At 40.8% G+C, this 20,861-nt stretch overlaps 1 protein-coding gene across 1 annotated transcript in view; it reads left to right on the top strand.

Annotated features, from left to right (window-relative positions):
* Positions 1–20,861, top strand: part of TMTC2 (transmembrane O-mannosyltransferase targeting cadherins 2) — a 265,543-nt gene that overhangs the window by 98,265 nt on the left and 146,417 nt on the right. Inside the window, exon 2 of the mRNA XM_054399725.1 lies at positions 18,417–18,987. Within this exon, the coding sequence (XP_054255700.1) occupies positions 18,417–18,987 (571 nt within the window). The remainder of the gene's footprint in view (positions 1–18,416; positions 18,988–20,861) is intronic.

The following is a 20,861-nucleotide window of genomic DNA, read 5'->3' as shown; positions in this document are numbered from 1 at the left end:
CTCCTGCCTTCCCTCTCTGCTCTCAGCTGATTAAATGAATCCTGAAGTGGTGCTAGGTAGCTTTTTGTTCAGAAGAACTAAAACCACCTGAGTTTGGGAAATCAGTTGGAAAAGAGTAAGGATTTCACTTTTCCATGAAAGCTTCTTACTATGTGATCTAATTAACTGGAATAACCTCAGACTTCTTTATCTCTGCAATACAGAGCATTACATCATTTTCTCCATTCTAAATCCATATCTGTAAAAATAGTTCCAAAGTTATTACAGGGAAATGCGTTGTTCTTCCTGAGCTCCTGCAACTTCTCTACTGGAATATTTCTGGCTGCATTCAAAGAGCTGTTCATCCACGTGAACAATGTTTTTTGTATTAACACTAGTGAAATGTCCATGAAATACATACAAAAAGCTCCTTGTGCAATATCATTTTCAGAGAGAGATCTTTCTGCATTTCTGAGAGTTTCAGAAGTGCTGGGGGGACAAGCCAGGATCTGAATACTCAGTTTATTTTCCTACAAAATCAGTCTTTTAAAGCCAAGAAATAATTGATGTGTATATTAACACTGATGCTGGTTTTTTTTTGTGTGTGTCTTCTTTCCAGTCATAGATATTTGGGGACCTATACTTAGACCTGATCAGAATGGCAGGGATGAAAAGGGCTCTGCACTTAGAAGTCTGTTTTTAAGACACCAATGCAGTTCTTCATCTCCCACGATTAAAAAAAAAAAAAAAGTAATCCATGCTTGTAATTTCCTAGTAGAAAAAAAACCTGATGAGCCTAAAACTAAAAAGCCTAATTATAATTAATTGAAAAGGTTTTCTGCAGAAGCTGGTGGCAGTGATTTGCATAAATTCTCATTAAGGTGAATAATATATTTTCGTCAAGATCCATTAAACAAGCTTTAATCAGCTGGGCTTGAGAAAACACCACCATGAAACTTCAGCTTAAAAGTAATTGCACAGCATCTAAAAGGAGTTCTGAAAAATTACAAAACTGCATCCAAGAGACATCAGCATCCTTCAGACAGTAAGAAGCCATGGGACAAATAAGCAAGAGGAAGGGTGGATTGTTGTTCCTGGCTTCAAGTTCATTCCAGCAAGGCAAAACATGCCTGGTGGGAAGGAAGCCTTGTGTCGCCAGCGCAGTGGGGTGTCATACTGCAGGGAGGTATCTGCAAACTACTTTCTGTCCTAGCTTCAAGGAGAGAATGAAGTGAGCTGGCAGGTGTGCTACAAGCTGCAGGACCTACCACCTCTACCTCATGTAGCAGATACCTTACTGCAGGTTTGGATTGTTTTCTGTTTTAGACAGTTAGGCATTGAAACGTTTGTTTATGTATGGAATTTAAATGTTTTTATATGTCTCTATCCACTTTTACCTTTCAGGATTAACTCAGATGCAGCCTTTCAAATCAAAGATTCTAACTGGTTGTATGTATTTCACTTTACCGTGCATTTAATGAACAACTTTCCTGTCTGAGTTAGTCCATTTGGTGACAGGAGCTGTATGAAATCCAGTCTAAAACAACAATTCTTTTAGCAATCTTTTGGATGCCAGGAAAGGTGGAGTGGCAGAACTCAAAAGAGTTTCTGCTGTTCTTGGCAATGCTTTCCTCTCTTTAGAAAGAAATGAGCACTTACATATAATAACTCTACAAATTCATTAATTGATTTTCATTATTTTAAGAGGTGCATTGGAGTCCTTTCTTGGCATTTAGTGATCAGTCAGGCTTTGTAAGTTTTTTGTTGCGGGAGACAAACCTAAAGCTTTAGATGGTGGCAGCTCTCTAAAGCATCAGTTCCTAAATTGCAGTGTAAATATTTACCCAGTTGTACAGTTTATGACGCTTCAAAGTGATAACTAGACAGGCTGGAAGTGGTAACTTTGGATTTTGGTACCTGCCAACCTTTCTTGTGGTGGTACCTGGTCAAATAAATTTGGTCCCAATTTTAGAACATTTGCTTGCTACTTTATTTTGTTCAAGGTTTTCAGTCTCAAATTTGGATATGGGGCCATGAATTCCAGAATGGATCAGGATGACTGCTGTTAGTGAGTTTGTTCAGTTTACCACTTGCTGTCTTTGAGAAAGACCTTTCACAGTCAAAAGCAGTACCACTGACAAGAAAATACAGCAGTAAGTAGAGCTTTTGTGTTAGGTATGCTAACAAGGGTAGGCAATTTTCCCTTGTGAATTTGTCTTGTTCAAGAGAGCTCAGCTGTATAGGATGAAAAAGGATACACTGATGAACAAGAGTATTACAGAAACCTCTCTCAATTAAAACAAACAAACAAACAAAACAAAACACCCCAAACCAAGTATTTGAAGTTTCTGAATAAAAATGTGATTAATGAATTCTATCATGGCTCTGGAGCCCAGATTGAGGAACTGTGTTCTTAAAATTAGTGGCTACTGCCAGTTATTTTTGAATGTTCAAAGCAAAATTTGTTTCTAATGTCCCCACATCATTGTGATATTCCTGATTACGAGTTAGCTGTTACAGCTTCTTTTTGTGACCTTTATAGGAAGAAGACAAAAGGAGCTTTTATTTATGTATTTATTAGAGTATAGTGACCTGAAGTACTTTCTTTGTTTTCTGATAATTTTCAACACTATTTCTTATTGTATTATATTAGACAGTTTGTCTTCTGGTTTGTATTTTTTATTTGCTTTGTAATAGCCTGTAGATTCTTTATCTTCTTATTGTAATTAAACTGCACCCAACATATTGCATGACTCTCTGTAGAGGAAAATACACATTAAAATGATACACTCCAGATAAACTCTGTTTTGATGTTTCTTTTCCTGTTGCTTCAATTTTTGTGCTTTTACATCTTGTTTAATGAGCTAATATCCCAAGGCTGATTAGGGTATGCTAAAATTCAGCTGAACAGTTCCTTTAAATATTATGGGAGGTCTATTAAGTGATGGGTGGCCCCAAACCCAAAGTCACCCTTCTATTCAAATAAACACACAAAGAAAGTTATGTGCAAGACTTTTAACTCTTACAGGAGCTTGGCCATGTGCCATGCTTCTGACTTAATGGAATATCGGTTTCAAGGTTGCCTGAGGCCACAACCACAAATAAGCATATATATCTCTGAGGTCATTGAAACCAATTTTACTGTTTTCATAGCTATTGGAAATAAGTCACCTGGCTTGACTTATACATAAAGTTGTGGCATATCAGCTCACAGAAGTGAGTTTTAAACTTTCATCTGTTTTGTTGGCCAGTAATATTGAAATAACAGAAGCTTCTGTCTCTAGAAATACCATTTCATCTTTTTTCAGGAGTTGATGGTTAAGTATTTGCCATTTGGGATTTAAATTGTATACCTTCATGTGAAGTGATCCTTGTACTCAGCACTGCTGTATTTTCTCAGTTAGACTCAGTACAGTTTCCAGAATTTCACTGATTTTGAAAATGTGATGGTGAACTTTTGATTTTCCTGTGGTCTCATGCTGCCTCTCATGAGCCAGGACCTGCCCCTGTTCCATACTGATTTCACAGAATCACAATGTTAGGGGTTGGAAGAGACCTCCAAAGATTGAATGCACCTCCACCTGCCCAGAGCAGGATCACCTAGAGTAGGTCACACAGGAACTCATCCAGGTGGGTTTGGAATGTCTCCAGAGAAGGAGGCTCCACAACCTCTCTGGGCAGCCTGTTCCAGGGATCTGCCACCCTTACAGTCAAAAAAATTTTTCTTTACATTCATGTGTAACCTCCTCTGCTCCAGCTTGCAACCATTGTCTCTTGTCCTATCATTGGACATCACTGAGAAAAGCCTGGCTCTGCCCTGCCACACTCACCTGTCACATATTTAGAACAAGTAATGAGGTCACATCTCAGTCTCCTCTTCTCTAAAATAAAGAGCCCCAGCTCTCTCAGTCTCTTCTTGTAAGGAAGATGTTCCACTCCCATAATCATCTTTGTGACTCTGTTCTGAACTCTTTCAAGTAGTTCTCTGAGGTCCTTCTTGAACTGAGGGGCCCAGAACTGGACACAATATTCCAGATGCAACCTCACCAAGGCACATTAGAGGGGGAGGAGAACCTCTCTTGACCTACTAACCCACAGCCCTTCTAATACACCCCAGGGTGCCACTGGCCTTCTTGGCCACAAGAGCACATTGCTGGCTCATGGTCCTCCTGTTGTCCACCAGGTCTTCCAGGTCCTTTTCCCCTTCACTGCTCTACAAGAGGTCAGCCAGAGCTAGGAAATACCATAATCTTTTGTGGCACTCAGCTACCAGGAAAAGTGCAGTCCTCTCTTGTGCTGATGCCAAAGATGGTTGGACTTAAATGTTACATTAGGGATGGTAACCCTAGCATTTAAATCTTGGTTTGATCTTTAAGTAGATCATCAGACCTTCAGTTTTTAAAAGGATACTTCTTAGGAAAGTTAAAGCTGCTTACAAATAAATAGAATGACATGCAAATCACTTGTGAAGAAAAATGCAAGTGGCTGGCTAGCATAGAATTGGAGAGACTTGAAAATCTGATAGTGTTTCAGTTCAGTGCTAGCTGCTTTTTGTAGTTCAGCTTGACTTGACCTATCTGTAATGATCTCATCAGGAAGGCTGATTGGGTGTGTGATTCTGGTAATGGCTTCAGTTTACCTGATTTGCTGTCTGAGATCCATTTCACTCGCTGCCTGCCTCCCAACAGCTGCTCTAAAACATAGGAAGGAATGGTTTCTGGTTGGTTTTGGGTTTATGCTTAGAAGTCTAAAAAGTCTACTGCAAGGCTATTAAAAGCTTAATGTCAATTGCAATTGATTATAAGACTCAGAATTTTATTCTGTGTGTTCTGATAAAAAAATTCAACAAAGTTGTCATTTTATGGCTTTTTAGCTCAGTCTTTGACAGCATCCAGGAAAATCCTCACAGTGCAGACTTGCATGTGATGACAACTATAAAATCCGTAGTTTATCTCACAAAATAACAGTGATGAGTCCTTTCGATGTCACTCCCAAAACTGCTGTCTACTGTCTGGGTTCTCTTCAACAAGGAATTAAGAGGAAGTAACATTTATTTTAAGTATTGCTATGGTTTCAATTTAGTGTGTTTCACAAAAGCAATGGCCACAAAACTTGGTTTTCATCAGTGGATCCCTCTATCTGCATAGTTTTGGAGGCATCTGGTTGGAAGAGACCTCGAAGGTCATCCAGTCCCTTGACCCAGCACTGAAGGGGCAACACTAAACCGTGTCCTTAAGCACCAGGTCCACACACTGCTTAAACACCTCAAGGGATGGCATTTCTACCACTGCCCTGGGCAGACCATTCCAATGTTTGAGAACCCTTTCAGTGAAGAAATATTTCCTAGCATCCAGCCTGAACCTCTCCTGGTGCAGCTTGGAACCATCTCTTCTTGTCCTGTCACTTGACACCAAGGAGAAGAGGCTGCCCTCTCCTCACTCCAACCCCCCTTCAGCTAGTTGTAGAGAGAGATGAGGTCTCCCCTCAGCCTTCTCTTCTCCAGACTGAACACCCCCAGCTCTCTCCCAGTCACTCCTCACAGGCCAGGTGCTCCAGGCCCTTCTCCAGCCTTAGTGCTCTTCTCTGAACACACTCCAGCATCCCAATGTCCTTCTTGTAGCGAGGGGCCCAGAACTGAAACAAATTAGTAAAACTCTTTTCAGCCTTTTTTTTTTTTAGTAGGATCAACACCTTCCAAGTGAGTGGGTGCCAGTCTGCTGTGTTTAAGTATATTTATGAAAGGCATCCTAGACAGGTCCTGCAAAGAAGTTGGAGAGTTGGAAAGAGCATGGTTCATTCATCCAGAACTGTGCTGAACAGTCACTCTATTCACTAGAAGTTGTTAAAGATCTTTGTGGGACCAAATATCGGTTTTAATTATCTGGGTTGTTTTTATAGAATTTAGTTTTCACAAAAATTGATTTTGACATAAGTCTGTAGCAAGTTTTATGTTGTTTTTTTCATGCTTTAAAAAAAAAAAAAATGCTTTCCAGACAGATTTCAATTTCAGCCCTTCTCTATAATCTGTAGGAATTTTGCTAGATAGGATCTGAGAAGGGAAATTACTGCACTTTTTTTTTTTTTTTTTTTAATTTGGAATCATCTAAGAAGGTACTTTAAATATTTAGGTTGATTCATTGGTGAGTAAACTATGATCACAGAGAGAATGGGTTTTAACTCAAGTATATGTTAATGTTTCTTACTTGCTTTGTTCTTGTTATTTTTCAGAGTATTTCACTGAAATGGCAGTATGTCACTTTTGGTTCATGGTTGTGTACCTGGACTTTGGAGTTGAGGCAGAATAAATTTGCTTATTTTTCTTTGCAAATCCTCAGAGATTCCCTTGCACTCCTAATATTATGTAGCAGCAGACCATAAATAGGGCTATGACCCCAATCACCTGTGACTGCATATCAGAGAAGCTGATAAACCAGACTGGGATTTTTGAGGACAAATGGCATCTGTTTGGTTCCTTAAACGAGACTGATTTCAGCAAAGAAAAAAAAGTATAAGCCTTGTGTTTTTACTTACCCCTTTATTTGGAAGTTGCTGTCTGAAAAACAAATACCTTTTGTAGTATGTTAATATTTGAGGGCAATCTTTCATCTACATGTCTGGACAACTTTGGAGGGCAATTATGCTACAAATGGGCAATATTACAGAAACACTACTGTGTTCACTTTGTTGGCCCCTCACTACATGAAAGACAGTTAGTTGCTGGAGCATGTCCAAAGGAGGGAAACAAAGCTGCTGAAGACTCTAGAGCACACACAAGGAGTGGCTGAAGGAATTGAGATTGTTTAGCCTCAAGAAGAAGAGGCTCAGGGGATACTCTCTCTCCAACTACCAGAAAGAAGGCTGTAGCAAGCTGGGGGGCAGTCTTTTCTCCCAGCTCACAAGCCACAGAACAAGAGGAAACAGCCTCAAGTTGCACCAGGAGAGGTTTAGATTAGATGTTAGGAAAAATGGCTTCCCTGAGAGGATGGCTAAACATTGGAACAGGCTACCTGGAGCATCACTGCCCCTGGAAGTGTTAAAAAAATGTGCAAATGTGTAGATGTGGTGTTTAGGGACATGGGTTAGTGGTGGACTTGGCAGTGCTGGGCTAGCAATTGGACACAATGATCATGGAGGCCTCCTCCAACTTTTATGATTCTTAAAAGACAGTTTCTTGCCATGCAAAATAGGATTTTAAGACCTTGGCATAAATATTTATAAGATATCAAAACATACTTAACCTAAATGGAAAATGCTTATTCTAGACTACATTATTAAAAAGAAAAAACAAAAACAAACAAACAAACAAACAAAAACCCAAATAAAACCACTCACAAACCTGCTACGATGATATCCTTTGGGTGGGAAAAGTGATGAGGAGTCTACAAGTGGTGTGTGGCAGAACATGAGTTTTATACAATTATGCGTCTTATGTTGGGGCTGAAGGGAAAGAAGAGGAGACTTTTTGGAGGCAGGAGAATTTTGGGTGGGCACACACAAATTCCAAAGCTGACAGCTTGTAGCCTGGCAGGGTCTATGCTTGGCAGACCTGTGGATAATGAAAGCCAGAGTGGATCTGGCTACACTGAATCACTTGATTCTTAGAGTGAAAAACTTGGATGTGACCAGTGATAGCTGAGTCTGGGATTGATTTGCCTTTTTTTTTCCTCTCTTCTCAAAAAAAGACATTTCTTCAGTGTGAGTTCTAAAACCAGTATGAAGCATAGATTGATTGATGTCTGTGGATATGTGTACACTAAAATATTTTCACTAAAAAGATTTCAAATTTTTCACTTAAACCGGTAAAACTTTTAAGTTTAGACCAGACTCTGGTTAATGAAGGGGTTTTTTTTGGTGCTGAAATAAAAGACTTGGAGAAAGGAACTTACACAAACTAACTCAATGCTTTTCTTTATCCTCCCCCACATAAAACACCTAACCAAACAAAAAATTAAAGAAGCCAAGCCAAACCACCCACCCTCCTCAAAAAAACCCCAACAAAAGCAAAACCAAACCCATATAACCCCCTCCCCACCCAAACCAACAAAACCAACCAACCAACAACCAAACCAAAAAAAGCCACACACCCAAACCAAAAAGGATAGTGTTGGATAGGTTGCCTTGTGGTTCAGTAGTCTCACCTCTCTTCTCATTGTTTCTATATTTGTGTGTACATGTTCCTGGGGTTTCTCTTCAGTGCTTCGCTAAAAATATGACTGCTGACTCAGAAGATCTTCAGGTCTTTAGAGTGCAGGAGAGGTGTGAGTTTAGGCATAATTCTGTACAGAGTACGGAAGAGGTGTGGGTTTAGGCACAATTCTGTACAATCTCCATAAATTTTCTGAAAATGCCATGTCAGAAATAGACTGAGGGGGGGAAAAAATAGTAAGTTTTCAAAAACTGAATTACTGACCTTGTTTTGTTAGTGTAGTCTGCCACATAGTAAAAAGAACTGAGGATAGTCATGGGACTGATTCATGACTGATAAACTCTATAGTGGTACAGTGTGTGTGTCACTTGGAAAGACTTGATGTAGATTCAGAAGGTGGCTTGTCCAAAAAAAGTGGTTTAATATCCTATACTATTAATCTGGTTAAGAAACTCAACGTGCCAAGGCCAAGTGCAAGGTCCTACACCTAGGTCCAGGCAATCCCAAGCACAAATATAGGCTGGAGGAGGGATGGCTCAAGAGCAGTCCCAAGGAGGAGGATTTTGGGGTGTCAGGTGATGAAAAACTCAACATTGGACAGCAGTGTGTGCTTAACAGCCCAGAAGGCAACTGTGTCCTGGGCTTCATCAAAAGAAGTGTGACCAGCAGGTCAAGGGAGGTGATTCTGCCCCTCTACTCTGCTCTTGTGAGACCCCACCCAGAGTACTACACCCAGTCCTACTGTTCCTAGCATAAGAGGGACATCAAACTACTGGATCACGTCCAGAGAAGGGCAATGAAGATGATGAGAGAGCTGGAGCACCTACCCTGTGGGGACAGGCTGAGAGAGATGGGGCTGTTCAGCATGGAGAAAAGAAGGCTCCAGGGAGACCTTAGAGCAGTCTTCCAGTACCTGAAGGCAGCCTACAAGAAAGCCAGGAAGGGACTTTTTGCAAGGGCTTGTAGTGATAGGAAGAGAGGGAATGAATTGAAGCCTGAGGAGGCTAGCTTTAGACTGGAGATTATGAAGAAATTCTTCAGTGAAAGTGGTGAGACAGTGGAAGAGGTTCCTCAGGGCCAGGCTGGATGAGACCTCGAGCAGCCTGATGTGGTGGAAGGTGTCCCTGCCCATGGCAGGGGGCTTGGAACTAAAGTTCCCTTCCAACCTAAGCCAATCTATGAATCTGTGTCTACTCTAACTGCTGTGTTCTCCAGCCTGAAAATTTCTATCCTTTAGCTCCTGTGAGTTACTGTATGGTGAAATGGCAAAGATTATTTAAGTTTTATTTTTCCAGAGGGAAGTGGGGCAGATAAATGGTGTAGTGCCATATTCCACTGCAGAACGATAAATCTAATAAAGCCTGCTGGGCTCACTTTTATCCTGGAAAATAGGTTTGAAAAGGGCAGCAGAGGTTCCAACTATGAGTTCTGGCCATGATTCAGAAACTACTATTATATACTTTAAAAAAAAAAAATTATTTATATATTTGCATATATATACATATATATATATATATATATTTATATATGCAAAATGTATAAAATAACAAATCTTGAATTATTGCCAGGCTGTAGTTTATCACTGAAGAAAAATGTAAAGAAATCAATGAAGAAAAATGTTAAGAATAACACTGAATGTGTCTAAAAGAATATATTACCAGGTAAATACCAAGAATCTTGGAGTCGTCAGGTAGCAGAATTAGCAATTTTTTGTTCTGTAGTATAGATAGGACAGAACCTATCTGTGAGAATAGCAGAAAGCATTTTCTGGTTTAGGAATTTAAGTACTCTTTTTTCAATAATCTTTTTTTTTCCCACAGACCTATTGTACATGCTGTGGTTAAGAAACTCAGGGAGTAGACACAAAGATAGGAGCTGTCCTCTGTTTTTATCTGGTCCCTCCCGAGAAGAAAGTGATAGTATCTTACTGTTCAACACCAGAAAATGTTAATTATTTCTCTTATTATCTCCAGAGTGATTTTTTTTTTTTTACCTGTGCATGAATAATCAAACAGTACTATGCCAGGTATTTGTTGTTAGGGTTTCAAATTTCACATAGTCAGTCTTTTAGTGTTTATTGTGTTAGGTTAAAGCTTAAACTGAGAGGGAGTGAGACACATTTTGGGTAATTATAATGGCCAGATTCTTCCAGCATGTAAGGGCACACTTAGAAATGAAAAAGCTCATACTGTGCAGAACAATACAGTTCAAAGACTTTACAGTTGGCTTTTGAATTATGTATGTTCTGGGTGGAAAAGATTTTTCAGACCATCTCAACCTTCTTGTAACCAAAATGTTTTGAACTTCTAGTTACTTCAAGTTTTCAAAGTGCTTCTAGTCAATAAGAAAATCAATACATGCAGCACACTTCAGTGTAGTTAAGGCTGTACTCAGCAGCATTTAGTATGTAACTACTACTACTGCTTCCTTCTTCTGAATAATGTCTTGTATCTTCAGCCACTGATGGACTGCTGGACCACAGCCTGCTGGTGGATAAAGTCATACCAAAGCTCATAGAGCTACCTTGCTTAGATGTCTCCCTCATCTTTCTGCAAATTTATGTTGCCTACTTTAAAAGATCAATTCCTTTAAAAGACATTGTGCAGCATAGAAAAATCTTGGAAAGTCTGTGTGACTTCATACTGTGGTACAAGCCCATAGTCTTCTCTATGTTTGTTTGCTGGAGTGTTTCTTCTTGTTATTTCTCTGTGTCTTCATTTTTGGCAGTGGTTGAAATCATGTGGGCATTTGATGATTGACATACCACTTGCAATTACTGCTATAGCACACTAAATCTGAAATCTATAAATAGAATTTGTTAATATATTCTCCTGAGGCCCTGTACTAACTATATATTCATTTAATAGCTTTCACTAGCGTTACAAAGGATAGGAATATTATATTAATATATATATATTCAGTGTTTCAGCTCTGAGTAAGATGAAGTCAAGTATTTCTAGACAGTGAAAGGACCATACTATCAGTGGAAATTAACTCGGCAGTAGTGTACTAGAACTTTATTTCCTTTTGTGATGTTAGGTTTCCCTTTAATTAACTTAAAACATGATTTGAACCTAGGTTTTTTCTTCAGTCTTTCAGATAGGTATAATCCTATTCTTAGAGCCTAGCCAGCAACTCATATATATCACGTAGGTAGTTGTTTCCCATCTGAAAACAGATGAGTTATTAGCTGTTCCTTAGAGATTTACTGAGGAAAAGTTGTTCTTAAGAGAAACTAAAAGCTGTAACTTGAAACACAAAAGCATACACAGAATGTGGTGTCCTGCAGGTGTCCCTAGCTGTTATATACAATGTAGGAATTTTTTTTTTTTTTGGAGAAGTGGCATGGATAAAACTTTATTGCCTCTTGGATTTGTAGACAAAGCATTTTCACAACTGTTGAGAAGGAATGAAATGTAATACTGAATATGTCAGACATATTTGCCGCCAGAAATCTACCAGAATGGCAACTAATTCCCTTAAACATTTAAATGAATGTGTTTTCATCCACTTATGCTTATTACTTTAAGACCTCTATACATAGTAGATAGTATTTTGTTGTTTTTCTTTAGCCTACCAGTACCAGCTGCATGCATATTGTAGTCTGTGGGCAAGTCTGAAAATTGTCCAAAATATGACAAGCTCTATTTGTGTGCCTTCTGACCACACACCTGCCTAACAACCTATAAAGAGCAGTTTGGAGGCTTGGCTCAGCTGCTGTACGTTTTGGGATTGCAAAGCTGGTTGTTGTCCAAAATGCAGGCTCCGGCAGCGTTTTCAGCCCTGTTGTCCTTACAAGTAACGTACAATCTTGAAAACATCTTTAAGACAACTCGTTCACATCCACTGTAAAACTGCTCTAGGGTGCTTTCCCATGACTATTTATGAGGAAGAAGAAAAAAAAAAAAAAAGAGCAAAAGAATAATATTTGAAGCACCTCCAAGCAGAGACTTGCTAGTCCATTACTGCCTATCTGTTTTGTGTGAGAGAGGGCTGCTCGATGGCTTCCTGTGTGTGCCCCTGGGAGTTCTCCTTTCTCTTTAAAATATGTTCTCTGCTTCAAATAGTGATGTTTGTTTGCAGCATATGGGGACCATTAACAAAACTGAAGCTGGACATAAGGCTTAAGGTGTTAAATCACTTCTTTAGAATATCACATCCCCTCCCTCCCCCCCCTCCCCCCCCGTTTTTTTTTTATTTTTATCCTGGTGTTAACACCTGGATCAGTTTAGCACTAGTGCAGAAGTTTAGGACATATATAATCATTAATTTTAAAAACATATGGGGATTTTGTGTGTGTGTGCATGTATATGGGCATACATTAACTACTGGATCTCTGGCATTTTTTGAGTTTGCATCTCACTGAGTTGCACTCAAAGGTATGTAAATAGGTAGGTAAATGATTGGTTTATGGCAGGAGACAGAAGTATTTATTAGAGAGGATTAGAAATTATGATTTTGCTTTTACAGCTTCTGCTTTTCTTCAGACTCCCATTTCTGAGGAATTGATAGCTGGCTGTGGTGGCTGATTCCCTTTCCCCCCCTTCTCAAACCCATCTGTTTGTTGTACACTGAATAAGATATCCTGCTCTCCTGGGATGTGTGAAATGGGCAGGCATTAAAAATTGAAGCAAGCAAGTTCCCTGACGGAGTCTGAAGCCCTTATCTGAGGCTGCTTGAAAGTAAAAATGCCGATTGTGTTGGAGCTTTGAAAAATGACTTTCCCTGGTGACCTGCTGCCTTTTAGCAGGAGCAGAGTTTACGGCTGTGTTTGAGTGATGAGTGCAGTTGGAGAGTTTCTCTTGTTATGCCTATTAGCAAGATTGGACTAATCTGCAGGATGTAACCTGAAGGTAAACTGTGAGTGAAGGAGAAGACAAGGCTAATAAGGCATTTTGTAGTTTCCTTTATCCCAGAGTCTTTCCTGGAGCCAGCAATTAATATTATTTTCTATCTGCAGCGAGCCCTGTTGGCTGCCAGAGAGGGAGGCTTTACAAAGCACATGTCAGCACTACCTGCCAGGCTGTGAAGAGGGACTGCTTTCAAAATTGCTGTTGAAATTGGTGGCTAAGCATCAATGCTGCAGCAGAGCTAACAGCTTGGTAATTTAGTAGCTAAAGAAAAATACGACCTTGCCTCAGCCAGGATCAGGGCACTGGGCACCTCCTTGGCATGGAGGCCCAGGTGAGGATGTGGGCCTACAGGTGGGTCTGTCTCAATGGGACCCATGTTTTGGCAGGGCAGGGCTGTGGGGAGCTGAAGACAGGCTCTGCTGCCATGTCATTGGGGTTGGGGTGAATGGGGCGTCCTGGAGGGTGACACGGAGTCCTGTGCTGTGGGGCTGTGGGCAGGGTGAGGGAGCCTTGGGATGGGGGTTGGGGCTGTCAAGCGTTATTAGTGCCCTCAGAGCCCTGACAAGAGCAACTTAGTACTGGACAGAACTGGACACAATACTCCAGATGTGGTCCCTCCAGGGCAGAGTAGAGAGGGAGGAGAACCACCCTAGAACTTCTGGACACTTTTCTTGATGCACCCCAGGATGTCATTGGCCCTCTTGGCCACAAATGCACATTGTTGTCCCAGGGATAACTTATTGCCTACCAGGACTCCAAGGTCCTTCTCCATGCAGCTGCTTTCCAGCAGGTCAACCCCTAATTGGTATGTGTACATGGTGTTGTTCTTCCACAGATGCAGGTCTCTACACTGTTCTTGTTGAACTTCCTCTTTGCCCAGCTCTCCAGTCTGCCCACATATTGCTTCATGGCTGCACAGCCTTCTGATGTATCCACCAATCCCTCCAGTTTGGTATCATCAGCAAACTTGGCTGAGGGCACACTCTGTCCCTTCATCCAGGTTGTTGATGAAGATGTTCACAGTATATCAGAGGCTGGAAGGGACCTCAAGAGATTATCAGATCCAACCCCCCTGCCAGAGCAGGATCACTTAGGGTAGTCTGCACAGGAATGCATCCAGGTGGGTTTTGAAAGTCTTCAGAGAAGGAGACTCCACAACCTCTCTGGGCAGCCTGTTCCAGTGCTCCAACACCCTCACTGTAAAGAAATTTCTCCTAATGTTGAGGTGAAATCTTCTATGTTCAAGTTTGAATCTGTTGTTCCTTGTCTTATCACTGTGAACCACTGAAAAGAGCCTGGCCCCCTCCACTTGACACCCATCCTTCAGATATTCATGTACATTGATGCCCTCTCAGTCTTCTCAAGACTAAATAGCCCCAGGGGCTTTTATGTTGAATAAGAGTGGACTCAGTACTGACCCCTGGGGAACACCACTAGCTACAGGTCTTCAACTATACTCTACACTGTGGATCACAACCCTCTGAACTCAATTGTTTAGCCATTTCCCAATCCATCTCACTGTCTACCCTTCTAACCTACGCTTCCTGAGTTTGCGTTAGAGAATGTTATGGGAGGCCGTGTTCAAAGCCTTGCTGATGGTAGGCAACATCCACTGTTCTCCCTGCATCTATCCATTCAGTCACACTATCATAGAAGGCTAGCAGATTAGTCAAAAATGTTCTACTCTTGTTAAATCCATGCTGGCTATCCCTGATAACCTTCTTTCCTTCCATGTGCTTGGAGCTGACCTCCAGAATGAGCTCACCTTTCCATGGATGGAGGTGAGACTGAGTGGTTTGTAGTTTCCTGGGTCTTTTTTCTTGTCCAGAGGAAGGACATGAAATGATCAGAAGGCTGGAGCACATGGGAACAGGCTGAAAGAGTTGGGACTGTTCAGCCTGGAGAGGAGAAGGCTCCAGGGAGACTTTAGGCTGCCTACAAGAAAGCCAGAAAGGGACTTTTTACAAGGGCTTGCAGAGGTAGGATGAGAGGGAATGGATTGAAATCTTGAGGAGGGCAGATTTAGACTGGAGGTTATGAAGAAATTCTGTTCTACAGAGTGCGGTGAGACACTGGAAGAGGTGGCTCAGGGAGGTTGTGACTGCTCCCTCCCTGGAGGTGTTCAAGGCCAGGCTGGATGAGACCTGGTGTAGTGTAAGGTGTCCAGGGGGCTTGGAAGGGGCGATGTCCCTTCCAACCTAAACCATTCTATGAATTTATGAACTAGCATCATTACAGAATTACTGGCTGAAATCCACACCCAAATAGAGGGTGATCAATACTGTATATTACAGTTTTCCTATTTCTTTTTTAGTGTGGGTTTTCTGTTGTTGTTGGTTTGCGTATTTTTTTGTTTGTTTAATTTCTTTTTAATATAGTTGTTATTACATATTTATTTTGGTTTTTTTTAATTTATGTTTTCAATATGAAGAGGACTGAATAAAAAGAATCTGGGTTGCATCAAATTTGTTTCAAAGGCTGTAAATAAAATTTGGCTCAATTAATGCCTCAGAATGTATAAGAGGCTCTTTTATGATTTGGAGAAAAGCAATTTTCTTTTGGTGGGGAATAGTCCAATATGAGTGTGTGCTGCATGAAAATGACTGTCTTAAAGGGAGAGGGCTGGTCTCCTTTGCTAACAAGTGTGGGAGCTTAGTGTGGAGTTGCTTTATACATGTGTACTGATAGCTGCAGTTCTTTTGGGTTGTGGTTTTTTGTTGTTGGAGGTTTTATGGTGTGGGTTTGGGGTTTTTTTTAAGTGATATAATAAAGATCACAGAATGTTAGGATCTAGAAGGGACCTCAAAAGATCATCCAGTCCAAGCCCCCTGCAAAAGCAGGATCACTTAGGGTAGCTTGCACAGGAATGCATCCAGGCAGGTTTTGAATATGTCCAGAGAGGGAGTGGTTCACAGTGATAAGACAAGGAACAATAGGTTCAAACTTCAGCAGAGAAGATTTCACCTCAACATGAGGAGAAACTTTTTCACAGTGAGGGTGACAGAGCACTGGAACAGGCTCCCCAGGGAGGTTGTGGAGTCTCCTTCTCTGGAGAGTTTCCAAACCCACCTGGATGCATTCCTGTGCAGACTGCCCTAAGTGATCCTGCTCTGGCAGGGGGGTTGGACCTGCTGATCTCTTGAGGTCCCTTCCAACCTCTGATATACTGTGAGACTGTGATATTCAAATGCCCTTGGGCAGCCTGTTCCAGTGTTCTGTCACCCCCACAGTGAAAATGTTTTTTCCTCATGTTTCCATGGAACTTCCTATTTCTCAGCTTCCACTCATTGCCCCTTCTCCTGTCATTGGGTATCAGCAAGCACAGCCTGACTCCATCCTCTCGTCTTGTAATAAAAGTTACTGTTTCCTGGTAATGACCTGTGCACCACCTAGGCTCTTCATAGCAAAATGCTCTGCCTCAGGGGAGGGTGGTTATGCTGAGAATATTACTGCCACTTACTTTCTTACTATTTCCCCAAGAAAAAGCACTTCTGCAGTTCAAGGTTTCAGCTCTTAAATCCTGATATCTGATAGCTGTGCTTAGCATGTGGGGGTCTGTAGTCTAACAGTATATTTTTCTCAGAGAAAGTGGTTTTTCTTTTTTTTTAACTAGCCTAACACCTGCTTTATTCTTGCAGAATTCTTAGCTTTCTGATGGTGATTCTGAGAGTGATACCACAAACTGAAATCACAAACAGGGGAATTATTTTTCAGGAAAGGACTACGTGGAGGGACAAGATAAACCACGTGAAAACAAAGATCTTGTTTTCTTCCAGTGTTTGAGGCTGGGCTAAAATGAGAAAAATGTGTGTGGGGTTGGGAAAACAAATACAAGCAACCTGATCTACTGCATAAGCAGAAGTCAAAATGAAAATGTTCAAGTCTTTTAGAAAGCATCATGAGATCTTTAAAGGATTGAAACTGACCTCTCCATAACCTCTATACTCTCAGAGACAAAAGGACATGTGAAAAGGAAGCATGTCTGAAAGCATTACAGCAGTGTGCTCTGGACAATGCAAATGCTGAGCACCATGGTATTCAGGGAGATTCTGTGGCACAGTGTATCAGTGTTGAGAGAGACAACATTCCTGAAACTAATACCATTTAAAAAAAAAAAAAAGATATAGGTTCCAAGGTAATAGAGAGTGTGAGGGAAGACTTGGTGTATGAGTTAGAGTTATGCATTTCAGACCTGAGTTTCACACCATTTCCCCCCCCACCCCCCACCTTTCTCATCTGAACTGATGAGAATTGTTAGTTATGGGAAATTGTTAATTATGAAAATTGCTAATTATGGGAAGATATTTTTTGGAAAGACAGAAAGAGTGAATGAGTGAAGAATTAGATGTAAATCATCTCTCTTGTTTAATATTTTTAATAGAAGACTCGTGAGCTGAGCTGATTTCTTAATTACCCTGGTAAAATAGATGCTAAATGAGTTAAGCTCAGCAGTAACAATGCATCTTTAAAGAATTGCTTAAAGACAACTTTGCTTATGAAGGCAAGTAACTAATGAAATTCTACTCATCTTTTTGCACTAAGCTTGTCTCACACTTTCTCCCACAGTGTAAATTTTAAATGCACATAATTGGGTTTGTACAATCATCACAGGGGACAGATTTTTACATCACTGAATTAGGCATGGAGATAACTAACAGCTGGCACCAGTCCTTGCCAGGGTGGTTGGAAACATAAATGCTGAAAGCTCTACAGCATATTTTTTCTTTTCTTTTTTTCCAATCAGGATAAATTCATAAGCTAATATGACCTAAAAACGTTTTTCTTTTTTTCCTGAATTGGAAATGCAAGAAATTTAAAGAGAAGGCCTGTTTTAATCTGTAAAACATTCTGCTGTCTGCCTGGACAAGATGTTAAGCAGAAAATGTCAGTGAAAATATGCATGAAATAGTTGTGTAGAAATGCCCCATACAGCAGTGTGTATTTGGGTGCTCCTACTGACTTCTGTATTTATTGTTCCTCCATGTCAGTGAGATTCATTGCATCTAAATTGAAATTGCAGTATAAAAGGCCGGTTGGGGTTTTAGTTCTGAATTACTGGAGGATTCGTTGTTTCAACAATAACGTTTGTCAATTTTTCATATTTCTTCTACATTTTAATTATAACTCATCAAATCTTAACCGATTACTCCTGGGTTAGACTCAGAAGAATGCCACTGAAGGGTGTTTTAATTTAATGGAAGCTGCATAACATCTGTTTCTAATGTTTTAAAAGCCAATTTATATGGAAATTTGCTTTAGTGGGAAGTCAATGGATATGTAGTTTTCTAACACCTCTTGTAAGAATTCAAAACTTGAACTAAAGCAGCAGCAAAACAATGCCATTCTTTTTTGTGGTAGCAGTGTGATTGCCTTTCCACAGCCTTTCATTTTTGCCCTTTTCCTTCTGCTGAAATGAAGTTTTTATTTGTCTTTTATAGTCGAGCTATCAAGACAAACCAGGACCTTCTTCCTGAGACGCCGTGGACCCACATTTTCTACAATGACTTCTGGGGGACGCTGCTAACTCACAGCGGGAGCCACAAGTCCTACAGACCTCTCTGCACGCTCTCCTTTCGCATTAACCATGCCCTTGGAGGGATGGACCCGTGGGGCTACCACCTTGTAAACGTTCTGTTACATGCTGCAGTCACAGGCCTTTTCACAAACTTCTCCAGGATCCTGTTTGGGGATGGGTACTGGACCTTGATAGCAGGCCTGCTGTTTGCATCTCATCCCATACACACGGAAGCCGTAGCGGGGATCGTGGGGAGAGCAGACATTGGAGCCTGCCTCTTCTTTCTGCTTTCCCTGATGTGTTACGTGAAGCACTGCTCTACCAGAGGTTCCTCATTGAGTACTTGGGGCTGGATCTTGGGAGCAGGGCTGTGTGCAGGATGCAGCATGCTGTGGAAGGAGCAAGGAGTGACTGTTCTGGCCATTTCAGCAGTGTACGATATCTTTGTGTTTCATCGACTGAAAACGCCTCAGATCATTCCTGCTTTGTACAAGGTGAGCCTTCTTTCCTTCAAGCTATTTGTAAGGCACCAATCACTGTTAAACAGGTGCCGAATGAGTTTTCAAGTACACAATAATTCTTCATAGTTTAGTCCCAGAAACAAGCACAGCTGCCTAATGCTGAAAGAACATTTAAAGCACTTTAGTATTTTTTTTTTTTTACATTTTGTTTAAACAATCCTTGCTATTGCTTCACAATGGGGATGTGTTTGTTTATTTTTTTTCCAATTACTTTCCTGCTTCCAGCAGCTCCCTCCTCATTCTGTTTACCATTGAGCACTGGATATCTGGTTGTCTTTCGTAAAGAATTCATTCATGCTCTTACCCACTTGTCTCTTGCAAACTCAGCTTAGTTTGGTGTGCAAATGCTGATACCATCTATAGGCTCCCTGAGGCAAAGGTAGTGCTCTTACTGTTCTGGTTTAACAGAGGTGCAAGAACATGAGTGCATGCCTTTAGCATGCATTTTTCTCTCCCTAGTAGGAGCTATAACTCAAATGTATTATTTAGCCTTATCAAAAGAGGTATTTCTCATTTTAAAAACTTATTTCCCAAGGAAAAAAAACCATGAGAAAAATAAAGACACAAGTCCACCAAAACCCTCTAACTTCTCTGCCCCAAAGCCACATGTATTTTAGTGGTATCCAGAAACCCCAGCTGAAATCAAGACTCATTTACATTGGTTGCTGTAAGAATGAGTAAGCTGAGTATATGTAATTAAATTTTCAGTGAAATGGCTTTCTTTCAAAAAATACTGACTTGACAGTAGGAAAACGTTTCGTAGGGATGTGTGTTGTAACATTTGTCAGTGAGACATAACCTAGAAAAAACAATAAAACAAAACACAGCTTTGCAATCTGACTCAAAATGGTTTGTGGCCAAGAAGGCCAATGGGATCCTGGGGTCCATTAAGAAGAGTGCGTCCAGCAGACTGAAGGAGCTTCTTCTCTCCCTCTACTCTGCCCTGGCGAGGCCCCACCTGGAATATTGCATCCAGTTCTGGGCTCCCCAGTTTAAGAGGGACAGGGATCAGCTTGAGAGAGTCCAATGGAGGGCTACAAGGATGCTGAAGGGACTGAAGCACTGCCTTGAGGAAAGGTTGAAAGACCTGGGGCCGTTTAGTCTGGAGAGGAGAAGATTGAGAGAGGATCTAATCATGTCTATAAATAGATGCGGGCTGGATGTCAGAAAGGAAGGGTGGTGAGACAGCAGAACAGGTTGCCCAGGAAGGTGGTAGAAGCCTCATCCCTGCATGTTTTTAAGGCCAGGCTGGATGTGGCTCTGAGCAACCTGGTGTAGTGTGAGGTGTCCCTGTCCATGGCAGGTGGGGTTGGAACTAGATGATATGAGGTCCCTTTCAACCCTAACAATTCTATGATTCTATGATTATTTTTTTTAACTCATGTGTATTGGAGCATTTGAGAAGTCTGTTGAGTGTCTGTAGCCAAGTACTGTATGTTACATGGTGCACTTAACTCTGAGTGCAAGCAAACAGTACACTAATTCACTCTGTGGGTTTTCTTTTTTTTAAGTGCATCTGTAAAAGCAAGCTTCATTCGGGAAATTACTGTGATACTGTGAAATTATAGGATGAGATCTTGTAGAGTGCTTCAGGGAGTTTGGTTCATAACTCTGTAGCCTATGCTATAGAATTAAACAGTAATAGAAACATTCTTGTGGCACATAGACAATTCTGAACATCTTGTGCATGACCAAATCTAAATTAGTATTCCTCACAGCCTTTTCTCATTGCATCCTGCAATAACCAAGACAGTCAGAAGTTTTTTATTGCAGAACACTAATGGTTGAATATCAGAACCTTTGTAGATGTTTCTGATGAACTTTTCATGGGGAAAAGCTTTTTCTTT

This window comes from Indicator indicator, chromosome 3, assembly GCF_027791375.1.
Source record: "Indicator indicator isolate 239-I01 chromosome 3, UM_Iind_1.1, whole genome shotgun sequence".
NCBI lineage: Eukaryota > Metazoa > Chordata > Aves > Piciformes > Indicatoridae > Indicator > Indicator indicator.
Note: the sequence above shows the minus strand (reverse complement) of the source record. Positions and strands in the feature narration are given on the sequence as shown.